Source organism: Microsporum canis, genomic scaffold (genome assembly GCF_000151145.1).
Source record: "Microsporum canis CBS 113480 supercont1.2 genomic scaffold, whole genome shotgun sequence".
NCBI classification, from domain to species: Eukaryota; Fungi; Ascomycota; class Eurotiomycetes; order Onygenales; family Arthrodermataceae; genus Microsporum; species Microsporum canis.
In genome coordinates, this window is record NW_003299168.1 from 1205829 (window position 1) to 1227695 (window position 21867).

At 48.1% G+C, this 21867-nt stretch overlaps 11 protein-coding genes across 11 annotated transcripts; 4 read left to right on the top strand and 7 right to left on the bottom strand.

Annotated features, from left to right (window-relative positions):
- Positions 1 to 201: 201 nt before the first annotated feature.
- Positions 202 to 1319, bottom strand: MCYG_01895 (peroxisomal membrane protein PMP47B; the record flags this gene model as incomplete). The annotated part of the gene is made up of 3 exons (XM_002848915.1): positions 202 to 314; positions 369 to 1084; positions 1177 to 1319. The coding sequence occupies 3 exons, from the start codon at positions 1317 to 1319 to the stop codon at positions 202 to 204; spliced, it is 972 nt and encodes a 323-aa protein (XP_002848961.1).
- A 537-nt stretch (positions 1320 to 1856) lies between these two features.
- On the bottom strand, positions 1857 to 3285 carry MCYG_01896 (uncharacterized protein; the record flags this gene model as incomplete). Its single annotated transcript, XM_002848916.1, has 5 exons — positions 1857 to 2433; positions 2500 to 2617; positions 2675 to 3047; positions 3106 to 3194; positions 3237 to 3285. The coding sequence occupies 5 exons, from the start codon at positions 3283 to 3285 to the stop codon at positions 1857 to 1859; spliced, it is 1206 nt and encodes a 401-aa protein (XP_002848962.1).
- Positions 3286 to 3558: 273 nt separating this feature from the next.
- MCYG_01897 (uncharacterized protein) lies at positions 3559 to 4166 on the top strand (the record flags this gene model as incomplete). Its single annotated transcript, XM_002848917.1, has 3 exons — positions 3559 to 3839; positions 3978 to 4017; positions 4122 to 4166. 3 exons carry the CDS (start codon positions 3559 to 3561, stop codon positions 4164 to 4166), a joined length of 366 nt encoding a protein of 121 aa, XP_002848963.1.
- Positions 4167 to 4822: 656 nt separating this feature from the next.
- MCYG_01898 (uncharacterized protein) lies at positions 4823 to 5209 on the bottom strand (the record flags this gene model as incomplete). Its single annotated transcript, XM_002848918.1, has 3 exons — positions 4823 to 4946; positions 4989 to 5140; positions 5168 to 5209. The coding sequence occupies 3 exons, from the start codon at positions 5207 to 5209 to the stop codon at positions 4823 to 4825; spliced, it is 318 nt and encodes a 105-aa protein (XP_002848964.1).
- An 889-nt stretch (positions 5210 to 6098) lies between these two features.
- On the bottom strand, positions 6099 to 7191 carry MCYG_01899 (uncharacterized protein; the record flags this gene model as incomplete). The annotated part of the gene is made up of 2 exons (XM_002848919.1): positions 6099 to 6431; positions 6502 to 7191. The coding sequence occupies 2 exons, from the start codon at positions 7189 to 7191 to the stop codon at positions 6099 to 6101; spliced, it is 1023 nt and encodes a 340-aa protein (XP_002848965.1).
- Positions 7192 to 8839: 1648 nt separating this feature from the next.
- MCYG_01900 (conserved hypothetical protein) lies at positions 8840 to 10558 on the top strand (the record flags this gene model as incomplete). The annotated part of the gene is made up of 4 exons (XM_002848920.1): positions 8840 to 9154; positions 9177 to 9490; positions 9580 to 9857; positions 9924 to 10558. The coding sequence occupies 4 exons, from the start codon at positions 8840 to 8842 to the stop codon at positions 10556 to 10558; spliced, it is 1542 nt and encodes a 513-aa protein (XP_002848966.1).
- Positions 10559 to 10842: 284 nt separating this feature from the next.
- On the top strand, positions 10843 to 12751 carry MCYG_01901 (conserved hypothetical protein; the record flags this gene model as incomplete). Its single annotated transcript, XM_002848921.1, has 4 exons — positions 10843 to 11398; positions 11455 to 11565; positions 11628 to 11883; positions 11953 to 12751. The coding sequence occupies 4 exons, from the start codon at positions 10843 to 10845 to the stop codon at positions 12749 to 12751; spliced, it is 1722 nt and encodes a 573-aa protein (XP_002848967.1).
- Positions 12752 to 13638: 887 nt separating this feature from the next.
- MCYG_01902 (GTP-binding protein ypt1) lies at positions 13639 to 14980 on the bottom strand (the record flags this gene model as incomplete). Its single annotated transcript, XM_002848922.1, has 5 exons — positions 13639 to 13967; positions 14039 to 14266; positions 14334 to 14381; positions 14448 to 14571; positions 14790 to 14980. 5 exons carry the CDS (start codon positions 14798 to 14800, stop codon positions 13773 to 13775), a joined length of 606 nt encoding a protein of 201 aa, XP_002848968.1.
- Positions 14981 to 15358: 378 nt separating this feature from the next.
- MCYG_01903 (aminopeptidase B) lies at positions 15359 to 18898 on the bottom strand (the record flags this gene model as incomplete). Its single annotated transcript, XM_002848923.1, has 13 exons — positions 15359 to 15950; positions 16021 to 16233; positions 16288 to 16730; positions 16788 to 16858; positions 16915 to 17125; positions 17185 to 17210; positions 17263 to 17379; positions 17432 to 17549; positions 17604 to 17825; positions 17884 to 18302; positions 18358 to 18527; positions 18595 to 18673; positions 18799 to 18898. 13 exons carry the CDS (start codon positions 18896 to 18898, stop codon positions 15359 to 15361), a joined length of 2781 nt encoding a protein of 926 aa, XP_002848969.1.
- Positions 18899 to 19391: 493 nt separating this feature from the next.
- On the top strand, positions 19392 to 20983 carry MCYG_01904 (suppressor of stem-loop protein 1; the record flags this gene model as incomplete). Its single annotated transcript, XM_002848924.1, has 3 exons — positions 19392 to 19675; positions 19757 to 20092; positions 20149 to 20983. The coding sequence occupies 3 exons, from the start codon at positions 19392 to 19394 to the stop codon at positions 20981 to 20983; spliced, it is 1455 nt and encodes a 484-aa protein (XP_002848970.1).
- A 314-nt stretch (positions 20984 to 21297) lies between these two features.
- On the bottom strand, positions 21298 to 21828 carry MCYG_01905 (conserved hypothetical protein; the record flags this gene model as incomplete). Its single annotated transcript, XM_002848925.1, has 2 exons — positions 21298 to 21705; positions 21730 to 21828. 2 exons carry the CDS (start codon positions 21826 to 21828, stop codon positions 21298 to 21300), a joined length of 507 nt encoding a protein of 168 aa, XP_002848971.1.
- Positions 21829 to 21867: the final 39 nt, after the last annotated feature.

Below are 21867 nucleotides of genomic sequence, written 5' to 3' on the forward strand. Positions count from 1 at the left end.
AGCTGTATTTATTAATCCATTACAATGTGTAGGTGTAAAGAGTATCGAGATGTAACTAGCTAGTTGATATATATATATATAGTTATTTATACAATGTCATATATGAATCCTCTTCTGCTGTTTCAGGGTATCCGCGTACACCTGGGAATAAATAGAATTAGATCACTACAGCCCCTTTACAGTCTGATATCAGGGTGTCATCTACTTGCGGATGCTTCGTCGGCGGAGAGCAACCATGGTGTCGTAGAGCACATCCTTGAATGCGAACAAAAAGGCAGCTGTGAGCACGCTCTGGCTGACCTTGGGGCCAATTCCTATAATCACGTATGTGGTCAGCTCTGTTGGCGGCAAGATGAGGCTTAACTTACCCTTGTACAGACCAGCCCATCCCTCTTCTTTGATAATCTTCTTGAACTTGTCGTTCAAACTCTCCTTTGGCCCTTCCTTGTTGGCAACGTGCATCCTGCTTTTGACCGTGATGTATGGATAGGTGATGGAAGTGGCTAGTAGCTTTCCAAGAGCGCCGAGATAGAACGCATCCGTGGCGGTCATCTTCCTTCTTCGCTCAACAACGTTCTTCAGCTGCTCAAAGAAAGTATATTGAAGAATAGGGTTGATAACCAGGATAAGAGCGGGCAAGACGCCTGCAAAGAGTGCAGTGGGACCCTCCTGGCGCAAGAGATCCTTCAACGTCTGGATCGTAGTCTTCACCTTTTTGGTACCACCTTCTTCAGTGTCTGATCGCTGGGCAGTCATGCGGGTGTTCACCACCCAGATAGGGTTGGTAATCAGAACCGTAGCGCTACCTGCAATTGCGCCAGCAATCATGGATTCGGCCGTTGTGAGTTTCTTGGACGCCCGGCCGGCCTTGACGGCGGCTTTCTCGAACGCAGCGCGAGTCCATTCGTACCAATAGTAGTAGACGAAGTTGGTAACGCTGATTCCGAAAACGGCAGACTCGAGACCTGAGTACAGTCCCCGGATACCTTCTCGCTTGATGATATGGCGGATGGCTTCGATGGTCGAGGAATCAGCGCGCTTCGATTCGACTTGCGCGCGAGTAGAGAGGGTGATTAAGGGATACCTATAATGATAGAGGATTTAGTTAGCGCACCCATCCAAAGAGAGACAAGCACAGTGCGTATGTGAGTACATATATAAGGAAGAGATTCGCACGTCAGGATCATGGACAAGATTCCTCCTCCAGCTCCGGCCAAAGCGTGTGCGATATTGTCGCTCTGCTGTGCCGCCATGGTAGGCGCAGGCTTCGGCTTCTGAGCTGCCGAAGTAGCAGCTGTTACTGCTTGAGATTGAGACATCTTATACTGAGATATATAATTAAAAAAAATATATCGTCCAATTAGTCGAGAGGCGGGTGTCAGGCAACGGAGCAGATGCAGTAATGCTCAAAGGCAGCAAAAGGTAGTCAGGTCAAGAGAGTGGAAAAGGAGCGAAAAGGAGCTGTATATAAAAACGATCGAATTGACAAGTGGGCGACCAAACCCGAAATTTAAAGCCAAATCGCGAGAGATACCGAAATCTTCTGCGTCTTCTGCTTGCTTGTGATTTTCTCCTCCCTTGAGACGAAGAATCTCTAGAATTTCGTTCATATGACGTTTAGCCGCGATCTTTTTTTTTGCCTCGGCTCTTTCTTGATGCAGGCCCCAACGTCTTCTTGATAATATACTATGGAGTGTACAGGTATTTTTTGCGATGCATCAGTTATATTGTATTATATATAATAGAATAGTAGAAGAAAAGTTCCATGCCAATTTCTATCCGACTCCGGTGATGATGTTATATGCTTCCTTCCCAATGCTCCGTAGCGCCCTAGATGCCATTACTATGAAAAACCGTTATACGGGACTCTTTACTTCCCATGGCTTGATTCTTTGTTCCCAATACTCTGCAATATTTTCCTTTGACTCCGTTCGTATGCATACCTCTGTCACTTTCGTGATCTCGTCTATGTGCTGTTCCGGTACTTCGACTATCGCCTCCTGGCTGCTCGCCACCTCACTCTGCTGATTCCGTTTTTGTTTCTTGCGCCCTCCGCCATGTCTTGATATGCTGCTGTATATAGACATTGGATAACTTTCGCCTCGTCTCGCGGCAGATATGCTGTATCCCTGGCTGAAAACCTTTTTGCTAGGGGTAGAGTTTACGGTAACCGTCGTGAGCGATGTTGTCTTCGGTAGGTATGAGGAGGAGCGGGTTTCTTCTGCGTATGAAAACCATCTGAGCCCCCGTGAGGATGTTAATCGTGCAATGTGTTTCCCTAGAGGACCGAGAGTAGGTATAGAGGCCGTAACGATGACGAGGTAGTGTTTGAGGGCCCCCCAGATGGCCAAGTCGGCCATTTTCCAAGAGTAATCTGAGCTGTTACCGATGCGGTAGATGTAATAGGCCTTCATAACGGGTGCAACAAAGGCGCTATTAAGTAAAAATGTTAGAATAACCCAAAAAAAAAGGATCACAATACAGAGGCGAGTGTCATACATTAAGCTCAGCGAAAGGATTATTGAAAGGGTTATTTTCGTACGAAGGGGCATTCGCAGGTTTGATATCACGATTATAGGATATCCCGCGAGAATAAGATCGGATAAACAACAACAGGCTATAAAGCAATATGGGTTAACATTAAACTCGATGAAAAGGGAAGAGCATTTCTAACCACTTTGAAAATAAGCAGAAATCTTCACGATGCTCTTTGCCCAGCATCTCCCTCGAACTTGGGCATTCCAAGCCGCCTCTATTGGCCTGCATTGCCCCAATATAATAAACACATCCACCGTGTTCACAAGGGTGAGAAGAACTATCCCAATGTAGAAATAAAGCGCTTGTCGCTTTGCCTTTTCCACAATACGTATGAGCAGCAACATGGCAGAAACCTTCCCCCAGTTTACGGCCAAATCATGGAAAGGCCCCGAAAGCCAAAAGTACTTGGTCAATTCTATCACTTCGCTTTTCATAAGATTGGCCTGATGGGTTCCCAGGCCATAATTGACGGAGGCGTTGACAAGGGCCGAATGCACGCATCCGAAAACCTGGTGAACAAACAATTTAGTCCATAGTTCGCCGCAGGCAAAGGAAACAATATCATACCAATGCCAGAATCATGAAAGCATCATCCCATCCGAAGAGTTTTGTAAGGCAGGTCCGCAGCCATATCCTTACACCAAGCACTAGAGTCGCTATAACGAAGGAAAGCCATGCGGCGCCGATGACCATGGGACCTTTATCATCAATAGATGACCCTTGGCCGATTTCCCAGCTTGACCCCATACCCCAGAGTGGCAGCTCTCCCTGCTTAAGAATATACAGAGGTGTTCGGCGGCCTGGTTGAGAAGCCTCTCCGAAGAGCCTTTGTTACGATCCCATGAGTTTCAATCAAGGGAGGGCGTGGAAGACGAGTTGAAGAAGCAGACAAGAATGTGACAGTCCAGCGACTGTTAACCGTTCCGGGACAGGGGGCTTTCATGGCGTGAACTGCTTCCAGTTAGGTAGGCGTTTCGGTGCTCATATATGTCAAAAGAACGCCTCTAGTCAAGCCTCGCCATGGCACAGGAAAAGCAATCTGAAATCGACAACACCATCACAACACATGCAGTCTTGACAAGGATGTATAAGGTTGAGATCATGGAAGCATGTAAAAGCCACCATACCTGTGATATCCGATCGCTATTGGATGTGAGCATCTTCCATTCTGGGCAGGGTCTCTTGACTTGCCACCTGCTAAGGTTGGCCGTGGCTGCCAACTATGTACAGTTAGCCATGCTCTGTCCGGCCATCGCCATCCTAAACCTGGAGCCGCGTTTTAGATCGAAAGCTTCGAAACTGTAAGGAACAAGGGACATTGGAGCGAGCTGTGGCGTTTATTTATGGGTATCGGTTATCAGCCAACAATCGGCCAAAGTGTTGACCTGTACACACTTGGCGTTGCACTAACCCTGAACTCTGCAAGTTTCTAGACGTAGATCCCCGTCCGAACTCAGCTGGCGAAGAACTCCATCCTCTGTATCGAATCATTGTCTCCAATATATCTCGTGTATATAGGTTGTGTTTTCCATGCCCTGACTGTCGGGAGGGCTAATCCATGCATATAATATCAATATGCCTAGTATATAACATTTTTCCATCTTCGAGAAGGTCGAAAAAGTGGATAAAGAGGGTGCAGTAATGTGAAAGGCCTGTCATCCAGAGAATGAGAGGGATATGTCAATCTCTCGTGTTTATCACTCGGCTTATTGAAGTGGTGAACATCGGAAACGAAGCTAACATGACTCGACAAATATTTATCAGGGCAGTCAATGTCGATTCCAGATAACTATTAAATATTATAAATTGCTCGGCCTATCAACCTAGGCTTTTCCGATATTTTCGCCGCCATGGCGTGGCTTGAACACTCAAAGCACCCAAAAAAGCAACTCTAGAAAGGATCTGGGACGAGGCCCAAACGCTTACTATACGTATCATCAGTACATATGGATCATCACTGCCGCCCGTGCAAAACTATCCAGGCTTCGGACTCGTGAAGCCCCTGGGCGAGCTGTTTCGAAAATATTCCTGCTAACAGCTATTTTCTTTTTCGACCTGGGGAACATACCACGAGATACTCCGTTCTATGTATTCGGATGTCGGGGGACCGGCTCAACCGTAGCCACCGAGCTCGTGAGCTATCACTGCGGACCGAGCAAGGACAATTAATCTGAATCTTTAAACTGGAGATCCGGTTAGGCGACTTGAGCGTCGTATAACAGTAAATTTCCCTCCGATTGTTCAATTTTCGTGCTCAGAATATGACCAGTTCATTCCGGCTCCGTCATAGTAGTACTAGACTCGAAAAAATCTCCAATACCGAAAAAGCGACGTTTCTAGAAGCAAACCGAACATGATAGTAAGATGTATGAGGGGTCACACTAAAGGCCTGACGACCGCCGAAAGTGCTTTAATCCGTACTCCACCGTTGGGAGTGTGTTTCGTCCAACACTGGTGGGCGCTCAACTCGTTCATCTTCATTCTCTGGCGATAGCTCATGTTCTATCGAAGGAGAACCCCCAACCCGCCGATATTTGTCTCTCTTGTTGTTCCTTGGTGGGACATCAGTCAAATTCACGTCGTTTCTCTGTGCTCTGGGCTTCTGGCTCGTCTAGGTGGATGATATAGCTTGAGCTATTGTGAAGGAACCGTGATCAAGTAGTATCTGCATTATTTAAGCCCCTCAGTACCGAGTTCTTGAACTTGAAGATATTTCACAAGGACTCTTCTGGATGGAGCGAATAATTCCGGCATCCGTAAATCATTTATGGAGGTAAAAACGAGGGAGAAAAAAAAGAAATAGACGACCGCGGCGAACGCACAAATCTTTGGTGATAGGTTAACCATTAGGCCACGCGGCCCTGTTTTGGATGTTCGGTGAGGACTACAACACTATACTGTTAGCTATACTTTCAAGCTACTAATTATCTTTCTCTTTGATATCAACATCTTCATACTCTTTTCATGTAGAATACCGCCGCTTTCCAACTACATTGATTGGGGGCTCGAATGAATTGGAGCATGGGGGGTTAATTGGGTGGCATTCCGACCTCGATGACAGGGCCGTGGAAGTTACTCTTCCATGAACCGATGCAAGGCTTCGTTGGATCAGGCCAAAAGCGAATATCTGGTGATTTATAGTATAACTCATACGGAGTGATTTGGGAGCAGGCTGGAGAGCTCGAACCTTAGTTATTTCTACATGAACTCAGCATGCGAAGGGGCTGGGGCGTATATTGACACTCCAGATGGCCATGACCCGGAAGTTGAAGAGGTAAGAAGAACTTTAGTTATGCCGACAGAGTCGATACTTTCTCCCTGGTGGTATGTACGTACAGTAAAATCCATGATGAACGGAGTACGTTAGTCGCCGTAATAGGCCGTCGTCTTTACGCGAGGAACAATGCAATTCTACTCCGTATCATGCAATGATATTACTGAATACTGTCTTTCAGTCCAATAAAAAATGACAATAGTTCAGAAATTGAGTAAATTAACATAATGGCATAATAGCACCAATTGTTGAAATTGGGGCTTTGGTAAAAACACGCAACAATCACTTATTTAAAGTAGTCTCGGGAACGCCCCATGAAGTCGAACATTTCTTTCCTTGCTGGCTCCAACAGCTCGTTATACTGCTTCTTGGGCACAGGCTGTCTATCTTTGGCGTTTTCAGGCACATATTCATCTGCAGCCCGAATGACCTTGACACATGTCTCTGCAAGGCCGTTAAACCACATGGCGCACTCAGAAAGCAGAGCTTTCATGGCCTTTTGTGCAACTTCGTTGGTGAAAAAGGCCTCGAGTGTTTTCTTCTCTGTTTCCGATGGGTATTTGTCTGCTTCGAAGTCCTTTTTGAGTTGTGCAATAACAGCACCCACCAGAGAGACCTCCTATATTTCCAACATGACTCAATTAGCTTCAATATATATATATATACAGAGTGTGTAAAGTGTTTATCACCTGCTCAGCGATGATCTCTGTCGTAATAACGTCCAAGGAATCGGGGACCTGGTAGTGGAATATTGGAATGCGCATAGCAAACTCAAGAAGTGAAGCCGCTCTGGATGATGACGCCCCAGGATGGGTCTGGGTATTCAACTTTATCATGAGATCACTGTCATCATCAATCCTATCCCCTCCCAGACCCGTACTTGCAAAATTCTGTACGTCCTCCGGGGCCATATTCAATTCTTTGGCGAGTTTTTCGAGATCTTCTTTGGACAGTTCTTTCGCCTCGGCTGATCCTTCGTGGTTTGCTTTAGGCCTGGCTCTTCCAGGGGGAGGATCTTTGAAGAAGGGATTCGACCTTGCCTGGCATCGAAGTACCAATGTGCCACTAACACAGTCCGCAATGTGCTTAATTCCTTTATCCAACTCCTTGTTGTCATCACCTGCGAAGAACCGGTAAACTAGGTCCATGGTAGTCTCAAGCTGCATTTTTCTGGTATGAATGAGCTCGTCGAATACCTCCTTGACATATCCTTCGGCTTCTTTTATCCTGTCATACTCCTTGTCAGACATCACATCAATATGCTTGGCAGGTCGACGGATTTCTGCCTCTCGTTCCGCTTGCACAGAGTCGAATCTACTCCATGCACTATCTAACTCGTCCAACTTCCGCGCAAGCTTTTGGAGGCGGGTGAGATCCATTTTTGCTTGTGTGCGAGAGGATAAGACAATTGCCACTGGGGGTATAAAAATAATTAAAAGCGATAGGTGTCTATCAGGAAAAGAGACTTGCTAGAAATCCAAGCGATGAGAGCCTGCCCTCTGACATCGGGGGAAGTTTTGGCTTCTTAAATATCTTAGCTCTTCTTATTAATTACGTCATTTGAGAAGCACTGCAGCTTTCCAGGGAACTAGTATAGAGGCCTTGTGATGTCTAACCCATGCCGTGTGACGGTGTGAGTGTCCTGTAAATGTGATATAACAGATCATTTCCGTGTATGCGAATCTAGACACTCAAGACCTGAAGCAACAAACCTGTAGTCGACGATTGACTTTTGGATGCTGTGCAACGCTCTCTACGGAGCACAGGTTGTTGATTCGTCTTATCTATAAACGAGGCTTCATTTATGCTTGATACGCGTGCATCTCCCAAGGTCAGATGTTATTATCTTCTTATAAGCACTCTGCAAAGTTTATGTTTACCAAAAATGAGAAAAAGTCTGATTAGGCCCAGAATGATACACCTTTTGCATGATCTTTTTCAATTCTACCCAAAATTTGGAAGGTGGCTATACAGATTGTAAACTGGACCATCCTCTCAACGTGGCGCAACTTCCCCGCTTCCAGAGAAGTATCACATTTACCCTTAATAGATCGAGCATAAAGGTAATTTCCACTTTCCCTGCTGTGAAGAAAGATATTAAGAAATTGCAAAGTATCTTGTAAGTTAGCGTAGCTAGAGTACTACAGGTTGTGAGAGCTACATGGGATGTTGGAATTTTGACGACGAAGATGTAACATATAGATATGCTTGGTATATTTAAACGCGCCAGAGTAGTAATATACTCTATATAGCCGCCTGAACTTCAGCATAGACGCGGATTATATAATTAATTTCGATCGTTCACGTGACTACATCAGTACCGAGGCACCTACCAAGTCAGGTGACACTAACATTTGGAAGATTAAGTAAGATTGAAGATTGCGGACGAGCAGCACAATAGATATTCGTAGGGATCCTAGCATCTACAGAACTGTCCGCTAATCGCTGCCCGTTCGCAAATATATATCTAAAAGATAATTGCTATAAAAGACCCCCTATCGGGCGGTTATATTCTCGACTAACGCGCGAACGATATAATTATATGGCTCCTATCGCCGCTTTTAGTGCAGGCAAGACTTGATGACCAAAGGGTTATATTATCCGCGCCTCTCCGTATGTCACAGTAACAACATCCGGGCACAAACGAACTCCATATTCCAACTATTTTTGGCTTGTTTACTGTTGTGCTCGTCCATGATGCCGCTGTCTAAAACTTGCCAAAGCTGCGCCGATTCCAAGGTACGTTGTGTACGGGACGCGGACAGTGATACGTGCAGTCGGTAAGTCTGGGCTAGCTAGGACATATATATATGCTTACAGCCGTCTCGCTCACTCTCACTTAGATGTTATCGCCTAGGTAGAGAATGCGCAACCCGCCAGACTCGCCGGCGATTCAATGGGTTCCAGAAAGACCTGTTAGTGGGAATATCTTCTATTCTTATTGCATAGCAGAGCTAACATACTCAAGAAAGGAGGATCAATGCATTGGAGTCAAAGGTCAACGAGCTTATGGGCTCCCGTGATGCTATGGTGCCTCCTACCGGCACCACTGGAGCTTTCCAGGCCGGTGTTGATGCTGTCGACAAAGATGTCGTTGATCGGGGGTTCCTAACCATGGAAGATGCTGAACGTTTCATATCTACGTTTAAAACTGGTATGACCGAACATTTTCCGTTCGTCCTGATTCCGCCGCACGTAATGGCGGAGCAACTTCGCCGGGAGAGGCCATTTCTCTTTCTAGCTACCATCTCGTCGGCATCCTACACGGACATGCCGCTGCAGCGAAAGTTGGGACAGGAAGTCAAGGCAGCTATTGCCACCCGAATGATCACCAATGGAGAGGTTTGTCTCGATCTGCTACAAGGATTGCTGGTTTACCTGGCTTGGTAATTACCATCATTTCAAACACAAGTACGCAAAATTTGAGAGAAGCACGGAACCAACAATTGTTGCTAGGTGCCACTACCACACGCGGCCGCATCGCTATACCCAATTCCTCCAATTAGCCATTGCCCTCATCATCGAGCTACGATTGGATCGGCCACCGCTGACGAAGACGTGGAAAACGGGGATCCGATTCACATCGAACTACGACCCAGACGACATCACGTACACTCGACCGTCATTAGGCCGTGATGAACAGAGAGCTGTTGCAGGTTGCTATTATCTCTCCTCGACGTGAGTTCGGTATCCGCCACTTAAGAATGGGAAACTTAGGATGGAATGAAAGACAAAAGAAAACAAAAATTAAGCTCATGCCGTCATAGGATCTCTGGGCTTTTGCAGAAACCGTCTACCTTTCCTCATACCGCTTACCTCGAAGAGTGTTGCAAATCTCTTTACGATGCGGCTGAATATCCGTCTGACAAATCTATCCTCCACATTGTCCAGCTCCAGCTCATTGCAGAGAAGATTGATCGTATATCCCTTCGACATGGGATGGAGTTGGCGAACCCTGGCTCGGCGATGGAGCTTTATGTCCAGAGTTTGAAAGCTGAACTGGAGGCCTTCCGTGGCCGGTCGGGCTTTAGTTTAGATGAGGCATGTAGGTACTCACCACAATAAACCGACACACCCTTTAAAGGCCTGCCTAATCCTTATTTCTCTATAGCGCTCATTGCCCTTCAGTTTCACGCCACTGAGCTTTCTCTATACCAGCTGACCTTACTGGAAAAGGCCGGGAAGCAACCTAAACCTACACAGACGGCGGTCTCGGACGAAATGCTATGTGCGGGCCATATTGCGGCACAATCGATTCTTAAGCTGTATCTTTCACTACCGCCTCACTCTGAAACCGCATTTAACAACACTGAATGGGTGCAGATCGGGTTTGCTTTGATCGTCACATGTAGACAAACCGGCACAACCTCTACGACACAAATGACTCCAGCCCTAGTCCGGCACAAGGAATCGTTCTCGAATATTTTGATGCAGCTAAAAGCGCGCGTATCAGAGCTATCCACTGATCTAGTCGACTTGAATGGAGACAGGGACATTTTCTCAAACTTTGCCGATCGTGTTACCCGCCTTCAAGCTTGGTTTGACGAACGGCTTGCAAAGGATCCTTCTCTCATTGAAGAACCACGAACCACAGATCCCTCCAGCCCAGACGAGCAACGGTTAGCGGATGACTCGAGCGTTTTACATGACTTTTTACCTTCCGACTTATTTACCAGCATGGTGAACGATTACCATTCAATGGAGGAGAGTTTCACTATAGATCAAATGTTGAATGACTGGATGTGATGCTCTTGTCAGGAAAACATTCTACTAACTCTAACCACGTCTTGAAGACTAGTTTTTTCTATAAAGCACATTAATTAAATCTTGCTTGTATGGTCCACTGTTAGTTTCAGCTTAGGTGGAGTTGAGGCTGATATGCATAACTCCGAGCCGAACCCGGCATGCTTGGGCTATAAATTTTGGTAAGCTTTATACAACTCCGATCCGATTCTATGTGTATATATAGAGCTAATAGTAAAGAATCAAATACCCCAAATTAAAGAGAATGGTCATTTCAAATAGTCATGATGATTCCCACTATTACCCTGCTTTGTTGCATTTTGTTTTTCGCCTCCTCGGGCGTCTCGTTCACCCCATGCCCGCTTCTAGGGCCAGCATTCCCTGAGTTTACCTTGGATACAAGCTCCGAAATCCTAGCCCCTGCTCTCAAGGACCTCGCAGAAACGTTCAATCGCCTGATTTTTGAAGGGAATGGCTCCCATGGGGAGATCTACCCTAATACTACTTCTTTTAGTCTATCATTATTCTCCGTTAATCAAGGCAATGCCAGCAACCAGCCCTTTTTCTTTGACTATCACTACACGGCGCCGCCATTGAAGTCTCACCCCGTGGGAAACGATAGCATATATCGCATCGGCGGTTTGACTAAGATTTTCACAATCTGGACTATTCTAATTGAAGCGGGGGATCGTATCTGGAATAATCCTGTTACAGAATACATCCCCGAACTGGCCGATGCGATGAACCACCAGGATGCAAAACAAGACCCGGTTAGCTATGTCGACTGGGAAGTTGTTACGGTTGGCCAGCTTGCAAGCCATATGGCTGGAATTTCTAGGGGTTGTAAGTTTGCTCTATGAAGCAACTGTCTGAATGGTCTTTGATTAATATGTCTTCAGCTTCTATGCACAATTTGGGTAAACCAGACGACTCTAAGTACACTGGTCTGCCATCCACTTCTGCTTCTGATATACCCCCCTGTATGTCGGGATTTTCGTGCAACCGTACTGGTAGGTCAATTACTCCGCGCCTTTAACTGAACTATTCTTATTTAGTATGTTCATTCAAACAGAATTCTTTTCGTATATTGTCCGACAGCCTCCCGTAGCCCTCCCGGGGACTACACCTATTTACTCAGACGACGCGTTTCGAATTCTAGGATACATTGTGGAGCGAATTACCGGAAAATCTTTTGAATCTGTGCTTAATCAACGCATTCTTGAGCCTCTCGAGCTGAGAAGGACAAGTCCAGCCTCACCGGAAAATCCATTGCCAGGAGTAGTCCTAGCGGATATGAATAACCATGAATGGGCGATGCAAGACGCAGCGTAAGATCCTGTCCTCGCGTGAAGCATAGCCAGCTAGTAAGATGGACTGTACTAAACTTCTCTCAATAGTGCACTTTCAATGCTTTCCACTGTCACCGATCTAGCCATTGCCGGGAAGTCCATCCTATCGGCAACCCTCCTTTCGCGCGCCCAAACTAACCGCTGGCTGAAACCCGTTACCCACACTTCCAACCCTGCAAACTCAGTAGGGTATCCCTGGGTTATATATAGCGGTGGAGGCTACCCCAACACATCGATGATAGATGTGTATACAGCTCTTAGTAGCATCGGCTTGTATAGCTCATATATCGGCCTTGTTCCCGACTTCAACGTTGGGTTTACTGTTCTAGCTGTTGATAGTACGACGAGCCCGGACCTCAATCCCCATGTTGGTGTTATCGGCGATGCTTTGCTACCGGCCTTAACCAAGATTGCAACCCTTCAAGCCAGTGTCAATTTCGGTGGAGTCTACTCTTCACCCACACAAAACTCGTCTATTTCTATCTCGGCGGATAGCTTCCCCGGTCTATTCATTGATACATGGATCAGCAACGGCACCGATTTCCGGAAGACATTGGCGGCCCTGAATGGGATCAAGGAGGTTGATTCTGTGAGCATACGACTTTACCCAACACATCTTATCTCCAAGCGAGCGTCTACGTCGAGACAAGCATTTAGAGCAGTCTTCCAGGACAAAGATGAGTTCGCTGACTATGGGACGCCCACCTGTGTATCATGGTTGAGCGTTGATAGTGTCAAGTACGGGGGAGCATCGCTTGATCAGTTTATATTCGAGGTAGACTCCCATGGCAAAGCTTTGGGTGTTGAAATCCCAGCATCACGGATAATGCTAGAAAAACACGCATAATCTATATTTATGTACTATTTAGAGAGCACAATAACAATATATACTATATACTGCCTGGAGTATCATGTAGCCACTAGTTATACAAGGCTGTATGTTGGGCCTCGGCAAAAGGGAATTAAAGCACGTGACTACTCTACTTCCAACTAAGAAGATGACTAAGCAGGAAATAGATAAAACGGCGATACTCTCTCTTGCATTAAGCATTATATAGAACAACCTTGGAAGACAAAGATAAATGGTTCCGTTGATCCACCGCGGTCGACTACGCTACGGGGAACATGCAGGAACAAAAGTGGGGGTGAGAAACTAATAGAAACATATTCTAAGATGACCTGGACGTTTACAGATGTGTGAGAGAGCGAGATGTAGAAAAAGCATCAGGAGGAAGAAAACAGATGGAAAAAGAAAGATGAAATGGTAAGATAAGTGAGCGTGCTCCATTCCAAGTCAGCTGTGGGCGACAGGATTAGAATATTCGAAGCAAACGGGTTTATAAGAAAGGAAAAGAGAAGAAATAAGGGATAATGGAAAATAAACCGACACAAAACCAGAAGTACGGGGAGCGCAGCATTAGGTTTTTCATAAGGCGGGTAGAGGCCTTCCTCTTCCTGCTGTGGTCAATGAGACGTGGGACGGGACGGGTAACGGGAATGGAACGACGGGATGGGTGTGGGGGTTAGGAATCAAATTCGTCATGGTATGGTACGCATGGCACATCGGTGGGTAGGTAGGTAGGTAGCTGGATAAGTTATGTATGTAAGACAGATCCGGACTGGATTGCGGAAAAAGAAAGGAGGAAAGAAGAGAATGATAAATATAAGGGAAAACAAAAACCAAGTGTAAACAACCCATTTAAAACGGCATTAAATTAAACCCCACCCCACCCAATTCCGATTGAAACACTGCTTTCATGAATGCCAATTTCACGCCAAAGGGAAAAATTAGGACAGTTGTAGCGTGGGAAGCAAGGCATAGCATAACCACGGCATCGGTCGAGTGCAAGGAGTAAAAACTGGAAGGTTTAACAGCATGAGCTGCCGGAATTCGACTGGACGCCTTGTCCCTGGCCGACCTGGACGGTTGGCTTGTTGTTGACAGTTGCGGTTCCCATTCGTTCCTTGATCTGTCTGGCCATGGTCAAGAAGGCTTGTTCGACGTTAGAAGCGTTCTTGGCGGAAGTTTCGAGGAATGGGATGCCGAGACTATCGGCGAACTCCTGTAGCGGGATATATTAGCAGGGGATTCAACGGCTTGAGGGTAAGGGAGGTAAGAGGAGCGGATACGAACCTTTGCAACGGTGTATTCGACCACCTTCTTGTCTTCCATATCGCTCTTGTTGCCGACGAGGAGCTTGTTGACGCCTTGTGTGGCGTAGCGGTCAATTTCCTGCAACCACTGCTTGACGTTGTTGAACGAGTCCATATCCGTCACGTCGTAAACCACACAGATTCCATGGGCTCCTCGGTAGTAGGAAGATGTGATGGTTCGGAATCGTTCTTGGCCAGCCGTATCCCACTGTTCATTATATTAACATTAGTACTGAGGCCAGTGCCATTTCGGTCAAAGGGAACAGGCGACGTACGATCTGGAGTTTGACGGTCTTTCCGTCGAGCTCGATTGTTCTGATTTTCTATTCTCTGTTAGAAAGTAGCTCTCTCTGACGCCAGGGACGGGATATGGAAGAGTTCCAACATACGAAGTCAACACCAATGGTAGAGATGTAGCTCTCCGTGTAGGTGTCGTCTGCGAATCTAAGAAGCAAGCAGGACTTTCCGACACCGGAGTCACCGATGAGGAGAAGCTTGAACAAGTAATCGTATCTATCACGGCAGCCAGGTCAGTACCGGCCGTTATATCACGTCACATGTCAGGACGGCTGCAGCCTTGAAGGGCGTTGTGGTCAGCGTCCGGAAAGAGAGAGAAAGCTCTATAAAAGCCATCGACGGGTTAGTTCAGCTATATATCCATCGGAGAAGGCATGGTCCGGGGTCTCGCGGGAAGGCAGGGAGTCGCTAGTTGAGATGAAGGCACTTACTACTCAGGAGTCATTATGAAGGCGACAGGGTGATGGGAGGGGGGAAAAGAGGCAAAAGAAGACGTCAGACGGCTGGCTGGTGGTCGACCGGAAAGTGCAGAGATCGAGACGGGCGATGGTATCGAGCTGTCTAGCTGAAGGAGACTCTGGCAGGGAGAGGACTGGAGATGCTGCTTCGTGCTGGTCGATGATGCTGCTTGCTGGCTTGAGAGGGCGGAAGGAAGAGAACGAGAGAGGTGAAGGTTGAAACAACGTGATACGCTGAGATCCCAGGCGGCGCTAGTCTACTTTGGGAAAAAGACGGCGGAAGTACCACAGAGTACTTTTACACCAAACTTAGGCCGGAAGATACCCGACAGTACTTTGTCTACCAGAGGCAACAGTGTGTTTTTTTTTTTCAAGGGATATGGTAGGTAGATAGTTATGACGTTAAGATACAGAAGTGATTTTGATTTTTTTTTTTCGAGAGCTGTTCATGCGGCTCGTGTCGGCTGTGTTGGCGCCGTCATCCAGAAAAATGGAAACAGAAGAAATGCTATTTACAAGAGCGGCTCATGTGATGAGGGATTTGCTCACGCGTAGCCGTTGGCGGAGAGCCATTCCAAGATGGCCTTCTCCTCCCGCTCCCTGTAATCGGCGTTGGACTTGATGGTGTCCGCTGCAATGACCAAAGCACGGTCGTATCCGTCCTGGTCCTTGTCGGCGAAGAACTTGGCAATGTCCTGCTCAACAGCATGGTCGGCATACTTGATCAAGCTGAGACGCACGAAGCGCTGGAGCAGGACCTTGTTGGAGCCCAGCTTCTCTTCGATACGGTTCCAGTTGGCCTTGATGAAGTCCCACATGAGGTAGCGCCCCTTGGGGTTGGCGGCCAAACCAGCGCCTCCGGTGTGAACATCCTGAGCGGAGACTTTGGGGGAGAAGAGGAACTCCAGGAATTCCTTGATGAGAGCAGGGTCAGTGGTGCGGGAAAGAGCGCCAAGGCAGATTTCCTTTCCGTCGATGGAAGTGTTGGTCTCGAACTCCTTGACGAGCTGGTCATATTCACGACGGCCGCCCTCTCCGACATTGATGGAGAAGACAGCAGAGCGGAGGTTGGTGTTGATGGCATTCTGGTCGCCAGAAGCCCAGGCGTCGAAGCGGCGCTTGGCCTCATTAACGGTTCTGTATCATGGTAGTTAGAACAGGAACGGGATTTTTAAAGCAGATAGAAGGCGGTCGGCATCCGACTTACCCTTCGTGGCCAGAACGTCCAGCAGCGGTAATGAGAATCTGTCGAAGTTGCTTGGTCAGGAAGTCGTCATCAGCCTTGAACTCCCAGCCGATCTTCTCGGCTGCGGGAGTGACCAGTTTGCGGACATATGCCTTCAGGCCAGCAGAGACGGCCTCGTTCGTTCCAAAGATGGATCGCAGATTTCCGAGGGAGGTCATTATTTGAGCCCAGACACTGGGGAGAGGTTAGCACAGACACGTAGCGAATCATGGGTGGGAATCAACGTACAGGCAGTCGGGCTCATCCTGGAACTTCTCGACAAGGGCGAGCAAGGAAACGGTGCTTCCTTCACCAGAGACAGCCAAAGAGGCAGCATCGCCAATCAGGCCGATTCTGTCCTCCGAGCTGAGAAGGTGTCTAGTTTCACCGAATTTGACTAGTCGGTCTTGTGGGTAGTTGGTGTGGTAGAAACCACACTGGTCCTTGTTGACCTTGTAGAACTCACTGCAGTTGATGTCAGCAACAGAGTCAGACTTCTTAGTCAAGTTGCGGACGTTAGCATTCTCCGCCTTGGGGCCTGATTTGATGCCAAGCGGGATCCACCACATGGTCTCATCCTCCTCTGGCTTGACATCGCCAGATGCAAGGAAACGTCGTTGGTCAACATTGATCTGGTTGGTCTGTTCGGTAATGTTTACAACGGGGAAACCAATCTTGCGGATCCATGGGTCCTAATACTAGTTTAGCCGATAAGTCAATAAGCCATAGATGAACGATACTTGACGAACCATGAAGGAAGTAACGTCCTTTCCGGAGACCTCGCTAAGGGCGGACCACAGGTCATTGGTGGTGGCATTACCTGGAGGGTTTGTCAGTAATAATAGATGATAAGTGTTGTCGTTTCAAGTCACGAACCGTATGCATGGGCCTTGAGGTACTTGGCAACGCCCTTGAGGAAGACATCTTGACCCAGATGACTGCTCAACATGCGAATGACGGAGCTTCCCTTAAGGTAGCTGATGTGGTCGAAGATCTGGTCAACCTCGAGAGCATTTCGTACTGGAACTTCGATGGCGTGGGATGCGCGGAGGGAGTCGAGTTTCATTGCTTGTTGCACACTTTCAGTCTGTAAAACAGTCAATAATAGGAAATCATCTACACCAATGTACCTCTACGTTGACGTACGACAAACTGTGACCAGACATTCCATTCTGAGTAAAGGTTAGCTTTTGGCTTATATTGTTAGTGTAATAGAGAACCAACCTGGATGAAAGTGATCCACGGCAAGCCATCCGACCCAAGTAGCAAAACCTTCGTTGAGCCAGAGCTCGTTCCACCAGTCCATGGTGACGAGATTACCGAACCACTGATGGGCCAATTCTATGCTCAGTTAGCAAGAGATGTAGAGTAAAGAAGGTAAAAGGGTGCTCACCGTGAGCAACAACATAGGCAACGCGGTTTCTGTATTTTTCATCAGACTTTCCTTCCTCGAAAAGGACGGCAGTGGTTCTGTAGGTAACGAGACCCCAGTTCTCCATTGCTCCCATAGCCTGGTGACTAGATCAGAATGCTAGCCGCAAATAGAGGGGGATAAGCGAACTTACGAATTCATGGACGGCTAGCAAGTCGGACTTGGGGAGGGGATAGTCGATCTCAAAGACTTCAGAGAAGTAGTCCAGAGTCTGAGAGGCGCACTCCAGGGCAAACTGAGCCTGCTCTTTGAGGCCTCTGGTGGTGTAAACACGGACCGGGATGCTGGCACCGTTGTACTTGCGCTTGGTCATGGTCTCGACATACTCGAAGTCACCGACAGCCCAGGCAAGGAGCTACACGGAGGAATTAGCACAATTAACGTCGAACACGCTACAGTTCAGGTTCTCTCACATAAGTGCTCATAATGGGAGTTCGCTCGAAAGAGACAAACTCGAGTTCAGGCTTGCTTCCATCACGCTTGGCCTTGACAGGCATGTTGCTGAGAGCGGTCAGGCCCTTTGGAATTTCGATCTCAAAGTCAAAGGTGGCCTTGAGGTTGGGCTCATCGAAGCAAGGGAAGGCCTGTCTAGCATCACAGGACTCGAATTGGGTGCTGAGCATGTAGTGTTGCTCTCCTTCCTTGGGTGTGTTTGGCCCTGGGGTGGCTGCAGACTGGTACCCGGCACGGCAGAAACCAGCCATGAAGTTATTGATAGTTAAGGAGATGGTCAGCAGCAAGTCTGCCGGCTGTATCTCCTGGGCGAACTTGAAGATGGCACGCTCAGACTTGCGGTCGTATGAGATGTCAGTGGCCTTATTGGCAGCGCTTCCTATATCACAATTAGTATATATATCAACACCTCAGCGTAGAAACCGGGTATATACCATCTTTGGCAGAGATCTCAGCGGACTGGACATCAATTGCCTTGACATTGATGACAATCTCCTTGGAAGGGCGTGTGATCTTGGTGTCTATCTTGACGGTTCCCTTGTACCCCCAGTTGCCGCCAATGGTAAGATCATACAACGAGACATGGTAGTGAGATGGCTTTGCCCTTTAATTGACATCAACATCAGCTTATATCTATTTTCTCTCGTTGTTTTTGTACGTCCGGGACTCACACGTCAGGCAGCGTCTCCCTCTCGTTCGGGTTCATCGTGCGGAATTCAGCAGAGCAGGATCTTTTCTGGAGTGGAATAGCTAACCCAGCAGAGTTATGAACCGCCGGCCGGAGACTAGACAGAGATGCTATAGAGCGAGAAGAGGGAGAGAAAGGGGAGGAAGAGGAGGAGGAAGAGGGGAAAAGAGAAGAGGACGAGAGGGACCGCGGGGAGAAGGAGGAGGCATGGGAGTGGAGGAGGGGCACAGAGGAAGCGGAAGAAGCAAAGTCACTCGCAGGGCGGGCGGCATGACGTCGCACTCCATGTTTAGCCGCAGCGACGCTTCTTCCTCCCGCGCCGCGACCACCACAGCGCAGCGCCAGAGCCACAACCATCACACACGCACGCACGACAGCACCAGACAAGACACACGCGACCTATAGCGATATACAGGGCGGAAGACGAGATATAGACCTGCAGGGGTGGTTCAATGGGTGCTGGCAGACAAGCTTTGTCGGGAAGTATACAGTAATCTTGGCCGTTCCGGCTGAATGTATGTGTATACTGACGACCAATTGTAGGAGAATAAAGAAGAATAATCTGAGGAGGACAACAGAAAACGAGAAAAAAGTCGTTGACATCGGAGAATATCGAGATTGAAGATACGAAGTTCTTCAACTTCATCTCGCCTAAACCTGCCTGCAACCGCGGCTGCTGCAGCCAAGGCGCCCAGAAGGAGATCGCCTTCATGCGAATAAACTTGATCTCTAGCGCGCCAGCGTCTCGAAACAGGCATCCCAGAGAGGGTTCTCTTCTCGATGGCACACTCAGACGAGGAGTACAGCGACGCAGGGTCGGTGGACGAGCTGGACGAGAATCTCGAGGAAGAGGACGAAGATGATGACGATGTCGTCGACACCCGTACGGCTGGCAGCCGGCGGAAGGACCGGAGCAGGAAGAGCAGAAAGAAGAAGAAAAAGAAGAAGCAGCGTGGAGGTGCAGAGTGGGAAGTCGCAAGGACGTGGGAGACGCTGGTCGAAGGCGCCGATGGAACCATCACCGCTACCGTAGACGGGCTTTTAGAAGCCGACAAGAGGAAGAGGTTTGTGTACACCTGGTGGTTTATGTTTTTTTTTTTTTAAGAGATTACCGGCCAAGGACAGAAGCTGATGAGTCGTCGCAGGTTGCTCAAGGATACTACTCCCCTACAGCGAGGTATCATACGGCATATGATACTCGTGCTCGATCTCTCCTTTGCCATGGCGGAGAAAGACCTGCGCCCGACCAGGTATCTCCTCACCCTCCGATATGCGCAAAAGTTCGTGCTTGAGTTCTTCGAGCAGAATCCCATTTCGCAGCTGGGCATCATGGGCATGAAGGACGGTGTAGCGGTGCAGGTCAGCGAGATGAGCGGCAACCCGACCGAACATATACTGGCCCTCCATGCTCTGCGATCAGAAGACCCAAAGGGCCTGCCTAGCTTGCAGAACGCTCTTGAGATGGCCCGTGGATCTCTATAGTACGTTATTCTCTACTATCATACATAGCATATATGTCTGTGCTAACATTCAATAGCCATACCCCCACACACGGTACACGAGAAGTCATCATCATTCTCGGTGCCCTCCTTTCTTCAGACCCAGGCGACATCCGCCAAACGATCACCTCCCTCGTCGCAGACAAGGTCCGAGTAGGCATTATTGGTCTGGCGGCCGACGTCGCCATATGCCGCGAACTATGCGCCAAAACAAACGACGGCAACGACTCTAGCTACGGCGTGGCCATTGACGAGAAGCACCTGTGGGATCTCTTGCTGGACGTCACCACTCCGCCAGTAACGTACTCACAGCGTTACTCATCCAGCTCCCTGCTCATGATGGGCTTCCCTTCACGAACCGTAGAGCCGTTCCCCTCACTCTGTGCATGCCACTCCAAACCAGTTCGAGGTGGCTACATGTGTTCGCGGTGCGGAAGCAAGGTATGCTCCTTACCCGCCGAATGTCCAACCTGCAATCTCACTCTTATTCTCTCCACCCACCTGGCACGATCATACCACCATCTCTTCCCGCTGATCAACTGGGTCGAGGTTCCGTGGAAGAGGGCGTCGAAGAGCGTCAGCTGTTTCGCATGTGGCAATGTCTTCCCTCCCGTACCGCCACGAGAGAAGTGGGATAGGCAAGAGGGATCCGTCAAGGGCATGTCTGTCAGCAGCAGATATGAATGCACAGTGTGTCACCACCACTTCTGCATTGATTGCGATGTCTTCGCCCATGAGATCGTGCATAATTGCCCTGGCTGCCAGAGCGGGAAACCCCTTAACGGCGCGTCTGTTTCTGATTCAACAGCCGAGCCTCATGCTAACGGCCACTCTCAAACTCTGAATAACGACGATGCAATGGACACAGGCTAGGCTGTCCCTTGATATCTTCCAACCCCTTTATCCTGTCAACGATGCAACGACCTGCTTTACTCCTGTACTATACGCAAAGCATTACCATTGCTGTTATTTCAACACGGGCATCATTTCTTATAAAAGCAAATCTATATTCAAAAAGGAAAATTGGCGTTTTGGTTCGGATTGCCTAGCTTTTACACCTATCCATTCAAAATCTAATTCAATCAATGCTGTGATTTTTAGTTTTAGTGATATATAGAAGACAGCCCAGTTCTCAGCATATTCTTTATGAGCCAACACCTGCATAAAAGACGCACCTCCGCAGGCTGTCAAGGGCCTTTCACAAGAGAAACTGCTTTGGCTAGAACATCCTTATCACCCTGAAACGTCAATCGCCGCATAGCCTCGTCACAATCGAGAAACTCCGCCATAAAGTCCCCCTCACCATCCATCTTTAACACATTCTCCTCCAGTTCTGCAATATACCACCAAATAAGCTTAATATTTGAATCCCCTATCTCACGAATAGACAACATAAAGGGCTCCGTTAAGCCAGGGTGGACCCGTAATTGATCAGGGGTATCATTGGCATCAGTTACTGCCGGTGCACGAGTTGGCATGGACACAGGGTAGAGGTGGCATTGGTATCCTGCCTCTTCCCGTACCTCTCGCAAAGCAGCGTCTTGCCGGGGCTCGCCGCAATTCCGACGTCCTTTTGAAAGCAACCATTCGCCAGTCTTGAGGTAGTGTATCAGACATACCCTTGCTTCCTTCTGAGAGAAGTCAAAGAGCACTGCGCCAGCGCTCTCAACGAACTGTCCACTGGAATACTGAGATGTTTTGAATCTAGAGGCCGCCATATTCTATCTATATTTGATTATTCTCGGTTTCGCATCAAC